The sequence below is a fragment of the Branchiostoma belcheri genome, unplaced genomic scaffold, assembly GCF_001625305.1.
Source record: "Branchiostoma belcheri isolate BF01 breed outbred unplaced genomic scaffold, Haploidv18h27 scaffold150, whole genome shotgun sequence".
Taxonomy (NCBI): Eukaryota; Metazoa; Chordata; class Leptocardii; order Amphioxiformes; family Branchiostomatidae; genus Branchiostoma; species Branchiostoma belcheri.
The window spans coordinates 552,688-561,791 of record NW_017802936.1 but is presented as its reverse complement, the minus strand read 5'-3'; the positions used below and the strand labels follow the sequence as shown (position 1 = coordinate 561,791).

At 42.3% G+C, this 9,104-nt stretch overlaps 1 protein-coding gene across 1 annotated transcript in view; it reads right to left on the bottom strand.

Moving 5' to 3' along the window:
* Positions 1-448: 448 nt before the first annotated feature.
* Positions 449-9,104, bottom strand: part of LOC109465453 (cytochrome P450 2D4-like) — an 8,761-nt gene continuing 105 nt past the window's right edge. The window contains exons 2-6 of the mRNA XM_019762737.1: positions 8,113-8,323; positions 3,293-3,576; positions 2,529-2,714; positions 2,212-2,347; positions 449-1,155 (exon numbers count right to left, since the gene is read on the bottom strand). Of these exons, the coding sequence (XP_019618296.1) occupies positions 977-1,155; positions 2,212-2,347; positions 2,529-2,714; positions 3,293-3,576; positions 8,113-8,323 (996 nt within the window). The 3' untranslated portion in view covers positions 449-976. The remainder of the gene's footprint in view (positions 1,156-2,211; positions 2,348-2,528; positions 2,715-3,292; positions 3,577-8,112; positions 8,324-9,104) is intronic.

Sequence of the window (9,104 nt, the reverse complement as noted above, 5' to 3'; positions counted from 1 at the left end):
GTCGGAAAAATAGTAGTAAAATTTGCTAACGAGCAGGATTGCAAGCCATTTACAGGTACGTGGCCATCAACATGTTTGAGATTTACAAAAATAATAAACATTCCATGACATGTCAGCTAGATGAAATTTTTAGTGCTTTTGTAAATCTAATTTATAGTAATGAGGTGCTCATTGGCACAATTTTAATGCAAAATATTCGCATGGCCCCTGCCTATAGTAACATGAAACACGGTGGTGAAATCCTTATCATTTGACATGGACAAGTGGCGTATTTTATTCTATATGGAAGCTAGAGACCAATTTTCAGGTTTTATGCACAGCCTCATACCTTCGTCAAATCTTGTTAATCGTTTAAACTGACTAATTACCTTCGCAAAGAAGGTTATCTTTTCGTAGGCGTTCGCTATCTGTCTGTCCGTCTGTAAACACAATAACTTGAGAAGGCTTAAATGGATTGACTTGATATTTGGTAGGTGAGTAGGTCCTGATGAGACCTGGAAGGGTCCCCTAGCAGCTTCCTATATGGTACTGCTGATGATAACATAGACATGCTCATATCTCATGACATAGGTGGTAGATAGCTCTTGTGGGGAAGAAGTGACATACGTTTGGGTCCCCTACCAGCTTGTTTTGGAACTGCAGGGCCATTTTTTAAATGATATTCAAAGAGGATAACTCAAGAACCGGTTAATGGATCAGCATTTTGGTATGTAGGTAGCTAAAGTGATTCTTGACATGATTATTTTTAGCTATTCTTAGACTAGCAGTCCATCAAAAGAATGTAAATTAGGTCCTGATTGGAATAAAATATGTATAGTAATGTTTACCTTTACTGATCTCCCAAATATTGCAAGTATTGAATTCCCTATACCACTATACAATGGTGATAATTTTTCATTAATTATGCAAATTAACCTTCATTCACATAGTTGAAATCAGATGGTTCGCGTCATTTTTCCCATATCGGATATAAAAACTAACGCAGGATCGCACAAAGCTGAAATGGACGCGGGGTGAAATTTGCACCAAAGACGCCGTCAGTTGTTGGAGGAGGAGCGCCATCTGGCGTCCTGAAGCTGAAGGACTGCAGCAGGGTCGAGAAGAACAGGAAAAGCTCCATCCTGGCCAGCTGCTCACCAGGACACACGCGTCGGCCTGGAAATAAAGAATGCCAAAAATTAAGGCAAGCCAAACAACTAAATTTCTCTGGTTGTAACCACGGCGGTCTGTCACTACGGTATTCTTTCCCATTGCTAGGCGCGTTCTAAAAGGTATCGGGTTACAAGACGCTATTTTGGCCTATTTGGGACTACCAGTAAAACACTTGAAAATAAACAAAAAGGATTTAATGGTAAATTTCGTCAAATTAAAATGAAATTATTGCCTTAACATCCTTTTAATATTAGCTGTTTATGTTAAATCATTGATTTTTCAAAATTTCGCTCCAAAAGACGATTTTTTTCGAGTTTCCGACCACAAGTCATGTCATGTTTTTAGGCAAACATCGTTTTAACCTGGCTACGTATATCACCCAAGATCCCCGATTTTTATATTTTTCGACGACTAGGAATAACATCAAAAATCGTGTTTTAGGGATTTTTTAATTTCTGATTTTAAGTCTAGTTTTTGTCGACATATTGGTGAAAAAATGGCATTTTTTGACATTTTTCTCACTAAATTACCCATAATTCAAAATTGAAGCCATTTTTCAAAAATCCCTAAAACACGATTTTCGGGACAACCGTAACGGTCATTTTGAGCCGTGAATGGGGTATGCTTGACTCTCCATGCTTGCAGGTTAAAACGAGTTTTGCAGACATGTCATGTCGACCAAAAGTCTGCATTGTGTTATTCATACTGGTGTAAAGAATCATTACAGTATTCAAGGTCACCCAAGGATACGACAGTAGCTTCGCTACATGTTACAGATCCACAAAAAATGATAGCGGACATGTATTGTCCAGGAAACTGTTTGTATCTATAGAAAAGTGTTGTTTTTTATCTGTTGCAAGGCACGGAGGCAGAAAGGTTTGTTTTGCCGCTTTACTGTAAATGACCGCAGGTGACCCCGAAATAGAACGCGGGTTCGATTCGAATTGCCCAGATCGAACACGATCGAACACAGTTCGGGTTCTATGAAATGTGGGAACTTTGCAGCCCAGATTTTACCACCGTGAACAATGATATCTCTGATATCTGACAAATAATTACCTCCTGAAAAAGGCATGAAGGACTCAGGTTTGTTGATGACGTTTCCTTCCGCGTCCAGAAACCTTTCGGGGTCAAACCGGTCCGGATCAGGCCAGTGGGCGGGGTCCATGTGCATGGCGTACAGGTTCAGCAGTACCTGGATCAAAACAAACAGAAAATACGTTCCACAAACAAATACTACAAACAACAGTTCGTTAGATCTTTCCTTCGAGTGGAAAAGATTATCACCGGATACCCTCAGCCACATGGCCACATTTAGAGTAAAGGGGCCGTTTTGCAGCGTTAGAAAAAATCTGATTAATGGCGGGTAATAATACCTGGGTTCCCTTCGGGATGTCATATTGGCCCAGTTTGACGGTCTCTGTTGTGGCGTGGCCCGTGAAAGGCGCGGCGGTCCGGATCCTCATGACCTCCAGCAGACAGGCGTTCACGTAGGGCAGCTGGGAACGGTGGGACAGGGCGGGCAGGCTCTCACCAACAACGGCATCAAGCTCCTGCTGCACCTGTCCGAACAAACACATATATGGAGTACTTGATAAGGCCACGTTGATCTGATAATATGAATGACATCCTCTGGGAACCACAAAACTAATGCGAGCATGCGAATACAAAAATGGCAAAAAAGAACCCTGGTGCTCATGAAGGTTGAACTTTTTTTTTAATTGGTATGGTGTACAATGGATTATTCATTTTCCTTCCTTCACATGTCCTTGCTCTTGACGATGGATTATATCATTCTACGACATAAGTGTTGTTTTCCAATATTCTTTTTTAATTACGGCACAAGTACATATTTGCTCATTTTGCAGCTACCTACGATTTACGGTATGGTCAAAATCTTATCTTTTTTGTAAGACGGACAAAAATTCATGGATGTCATCAATATAATCAAATTAGCATGCCCTAAGATACAGTAGTCTTAATTCATAAAAAGGAGAATAGGCACAGGCAATAAATGATTGTTAATGCTGGGCTCAATTGGGCTCTGCAATGATGACCACTAAGTATGCCACAGTGTATACATTGTATACTCATGCATTAGTGGTCATAACTGCAGGTCTGGCTGTAAACTTCATTTTACCTTCCGTTGGATGGTTGGGTGCAGGACCATATAGAGTAGACTCCATCGGAGGGTGCTTGAGGTGGTTTCCGTGCCTGCCATGAAAAGGTTTTCAGCCATGTGTGTCATGATGTCCCCCGTCAGACCCTCCACCTTCTCCTGCTTTTCAACCTCCAGCAGGCAGAAGTCGATGAAATCTCGCGGGTTCTCGCGATCCAGGTTCTCGCGATGGCGAGAAATCTCCTCTTTTATCACATTTTGGACCTTCGAGAACGCTTGTAAAGCATTAACGATGGCTGCATTCACTGTAAAATACGAGGATAATAGTAGAACATAAATACAGATTTGCGAAAATCTTTACTTCATGATGTACTAAACTAAACTAATGTAATATACAATAATTGCGGGACTATTGTTATAGTAGATACTTGTAATGTTATTGGTACAGTGCTCTCCTGTTATTTGCATGGACGATTTGTCAGGGAATTTTATTCCTATAACAGGGTTAGTCCAATAACCTTAGGAGAGTCCACACGACCGACAGGGAGGGGAGGTCAGTTGGTTATGGATGATACTGGGCTGGGGCCAATTGAAACAACCGCAAACATGATTTTTGTGGTATTTATATACTCACTTTCACCCACAACTACATACATGTACCATATTCTAATCTTCAAGTCGCATTCAGAAACTCATAATGAACAGGGCTAACATGGAGTTAGAAGATCAGACACATTCCACCTTCATACTGTCTACCTTGGTGTTGAGCAAAAAGCTTACCAAACCTAAAACAACAGTCCAATCAAGGGCACCAAAAAGGAACAAAGGACTTCTTTTCACACAATCAGTGATTGGGGGTTCTCACCTGTCCAGAAGGAAGTGACAACAGAGAAAGTGTATGACAATGGAGGGTGCAGGGGTGATAATGAATGAATAACAATGGACTTCATGCGGATTTGCTGATGCGCAACAAGTTACACGTATTTCTTTCACGTATTTCTGGGTCAGTGTGCCATTGACTTGGAAATATTTTAGTCCAATATCATGTTAAAGTCATAACAGCTCATGCAATTATGCCATGCAATTTATAATGTAGTGAATGGGAAATGGTTTGGGTTTTCAGAATTTTATGCAGATCCCAGGTTTATGCCAATGTCAGTGATGCAAATAGTTGGTGAGCACTGTATCAGTATTATTTCTTACACGTTATTCTTCCTTAACGCTGTTATCTATCTATCTATCTATCTATCTATCTATCTATCTATCTATCTATCTATCTATCTATCTATCTATCTATCTATCTATCTCCCTCTCTCCCTCGCATATATCTCTCTCCCCTGACAGTCCCTAGGAACCTGCCCCTCTTGCCAACAGCGGTTCATCAGCCTGGTCATTGGTTCTGGATAGAATGTTTTTGGTTTCTTTTACCCAAATGAAAATTGTAGTTTGAACGATGATAAAAATTGAGTTTTGAAGGATGAAAATTGGCTTTGACTGATGAAAAATTGGGGTCTGAACGGTGAAAAATTGGTTTTGACGGTGAAAAATGGGTTTTGAACGGTGAGAATTGACCCATTGAAGCCTTGTTGAATTTGTACCTTTGATCTTTCGTATCCCATTACCCCGGATGTATTACGTGCCATCTACGCCCAGGCCAAACATGTTTTCTTCTGGGCCGCATTTCTGGTGGGATTCTTTTCATTCTTCCGGAAATCTAAGACGGCCGGAACTAAGACGGCAGGAAGCTTCAGCCCTGTCAAGAAGCTATGCCGCAGACTTCCGGTTTTTTGCGTTGGGTGCAGTGATCAGTGGCCGCTGGAGTAAAACAATCCAATCCCAGGAACAGACCCTCCAGATACCCACCCCCCGTGTTACTGGCTCCCCCCTGTGACCTACAACAGCCCTGGAGAAAGCGTTCTCCAATATAACGGACCCCCCCCCCCCAGCAAATGGGGTCGGATTACTTGCCGCTGACACAATAACTGACATTGTTACGGCAGTCGTTACACCTGAGCGGACCAAGTTGAACGGACACAGCCTCCGTCGCGGCGGCGCGACTTGGGCTAGCGACTGTGGCGTCCCAGCCGACCTGATCAAGCTGCAGGGAGACTGGAAACCGTATGCATACCAGCGATACCAACTGTAACACTTAAACCTAAAGGACAATTGTAGACTGTACGCACAATGACACAGTCCCTAGTATAGGGCACAGCCCACTAATTCCAGCCCCTATTGGAATATATAGAAAACATCTAAGAACTGAGCTGTCAACAATCACCTACTTGAGTGTTCAACTATTGCAAACACACACTGACAGGGTAGTCCAGCTTCCAAATTGTCCATTTAGTCCAAAAATTCAACTTTTTGACCAGCGGTACTAGCACGGCAAATGCAAACACTGGCAGCATGACCTCTGACCCCCATGAAGACCACCAAAAGACAAGAAGATGGGAGTAGTTTTAGAACTCTACCAAGCAGCCAAAACAACACTAACAGCCAGTTTTTTCAAGTTAATAGAAATAGAAATAACTCCCCAGCTGGAAAATGCCAGCATTAATCCACACATACCAAGAAAAAGGCTGTTTTCAGTTGGTTTGGCAGCACTCAATCGCGAATTGGTGACCTTTGCCCTATAGGGGAGACACCATTGAAACGGTTCTCCATTGAAACATATGCTAAATCAGACATGAAAATGGGCATCATATCTCTAGTTATGAAGTTTTTGTCACACAAACTCACCTTCACGTGTTAGCCAATTTAATAATATGTACCTACAACAAGTTTCGGAAAAAATTGGACGGCTAGTCTCGAGGTACAGCCTTGTTTATGGTAGCAGGTCACAGTATTAATGGGCGACCGATGACGCGGGTATAGAAAGTAGTGCAGCGAATATTCTTGAAGGCTGGGTAGAAAGACCGATAAGAGCGTCAGCCAGATGTAAATTGTGCTGTGTGGTGTAGGAATGTATCGGGTTTGAGACTGTGTGATTTGAATTGTGAAGGTTTTGCAGTTCGTGTATAAATGCGCCGTATTGCGCAACTGGCTTTCCGGGTGAGTCGGCTGCAGTTCAGGTCACGTCCGTAGGAGGCGATTTCAAAGTGTACGTTACGAGCAGATACGCCGACAGGATTTTTTGGTTTCTAGATATTTTGTAGTTTGTACCTTCTTCTGAAACATATTCGATTTTCGTATTTGTGAAGTGCACCCTGCTATAATTCTTACCGCGTCGAAGTGAGTCATCTTGGGGTCCTTAACTATAGAAATCCCCATAGGGCGAAAACTGTGTTCTGCTACCTTCAATAGACACGGGAATTGGCCATTAATTCCAAGCAGCGGTATTTTCGACCAAATTTTCTTGGTATACCAAGTACTGACGTAGACTCACTTAAAATGTACCAGTTTGTTTCACCGTCAGACCCCCGTTGCCATGGCAACGGCCCGCTATGACCGCCGCCTATGCTTAACTATGGGACTTAGTAGGGAAGTGCAACCGCCCCGAAGCCGCGTTCCCCCCCCCCCCCTTTTTGCCGTAAACAAGCCTTACACTAAGTAAAAATCACTCTAAATGATAGAGTAGGCACTGATGATCATTGTTAACAAGAGGGCCAGAATAGTACATTTTATTGGATAATGGGACCACTAAATGGACCCTCGTACGGGCCTTGGACGGGACCTAGCCCTATGGCAGGTGCCGAAGTGCAAAGTTGGCAATATCTCAGCAACCGTTTGGAGTTGTGAACTAAAATTTGGCCAGGTTTCACATCTTGTCTAGTTTTGTCGACTGAGCGAAAGAAAATCCAAGGTCAAGTTGGTTTATAAGAATCCGTGCACTTTGACTCCATATTCTAGGTCGATACCAAGGCACTAGGCAGGAGGGGTGTATGACAACAGACAAGCCCATAACAAGGCAATTTCATGAAAAAAACTTTTTTTTTTTCAAAAAAAAATTCTTTTGCAAAAACATTCACTCACAACCCTACACAATACAATCCACCACAACAGAAATCCCACCCAAGAAAGGGTTTTAAAGCTCTTTAGCTCATTTTAATTTTTGGGTCTCTCACCCAGCAACTTGTGCGCATGCCCTTCAACCCGCGTCACCCCTATAGGGTGTTTGATTTGTAAATGACAGTGTAGAATTTAGATTACTACCGTAACCCTTAGTGTAGGGTTCCTTTCCTTTATAAGTTTTATATATAACCACCTGCTTGCGTATACTCCTTTATCTCTGCCTGGGGTTTTTGGAGAAGAAATGTATGTATTATTGTTATTTTGATAAAAATGATAACCTCCAGTTCAGCGTCGTACTTTATATGTTTAGATTAAATGTAGAAATATAGTGTTTGTCGCATACAGAACTCAAAGCGTAGCTAATTAGAACCAGACGGGTGGGAGGCAGGCCCGGGGTCATTTCCGGCCTGCCGGCGTGACACTGCACGAAAACTTAGATTTACCGGGCCATTATAGTTGGGTAATGTTTACTTTTTTTACACACTTTTTTAAAATACCGGTCTTTTAAGGGTTGTAAAGGAAATAACTGCAATTAACCTTTATTTACTACGATTGTGAAGTCATATAGTAAACATTACCTGAATTTACAACATTTGGTAAATCCAACGTTCGTGCAGTGATATATATATATGAGGAGCGGTAGTGGAAATTTACCCAACCGCCCACTACCAAAACATGACAATAGAATTCTCTAACAATATATATAATACCTTGTATATACTACACCCTCTTCACAGGAGAAAAAGATGTATTTACCATTGTTTTTTTAATACTGCCTACTTAGAAGCTAATGAAGTAATAAATATATATATATACAGCGTTGTACCTACCGACAGGAACAAACCGTAGCAAGGGGAAAACGTTGATGATCTGCCCGGCTCCAGCTTCAGCCGCGAGCGTGTTAAGAGCTTCTGTAAGTTCTCGGAACCTCTCGTCCTGGTAGTCATAGCGCTTCCCCATCACCATGGAACAGATGACGTTCGCGACAGGCACAGTGGCGTCATGGGCGATGTCAAATGGCTCCCCATCGTATTCTGCAATCTGAACAGAATTTGTCTAGATTAAGGTGCCGCCTAAGCCAGGATTTCACTCATGTGGAACGGCTGGCCGAACTTTGCCGAACGCTAATCTATTCACAAGAGGCCTCTCCTCTGGGCCGAGATTAGTTACACCGCCTGCCGCGCGGACCGCAGGTCATAAATCTTGCATGGACCCAGTACTTTCTCGGGTTGAAAGACAACCTAGAAATCACATCGCGCCCCAAATACCACATTTCAAAACAAGAGAGAGTGTTCTGTGACACGTACGCGCGGAAATGTACTCTTTCAAAGAAATTCATCGGTCGATATTCCAGAAAGATCCAGCGAAAACGCCGAGGAAAACGCTACTTGGATGATACCAACATGGAAGAGGTAAGCACTGATTTACGTGGGAAGGAAAGGTTATAATCTACATTTACCGGTAAAATGTTAGCATATGATACTATGTATACAAGACAAATAAAAATATCAATAAAGAAAACAGAAGGATCGATAATCACTGCTGTAGTCCTAATAGAAGGTCGATTTTTTTTCCCTCAACACAATGCCTGACAATGGATCAGGCGATCCGGGGTCACTCACATTATCAGTAAACAAGCCGTTACCGAGCTGTCGGAAGCCTTGCTCAGCTACACAACTAATACGGCATATATTAATAGCCTACAATGCTTATAACAATATTTGCCAGCTTCGACGCAGCTAGTATGGCCTTCCCTCTGTCTAGTTTATCTGTTTTTCCCTTGTTCAAAACGTGTTTCTAGCTCTGCAGCCGCGCCTTGTTG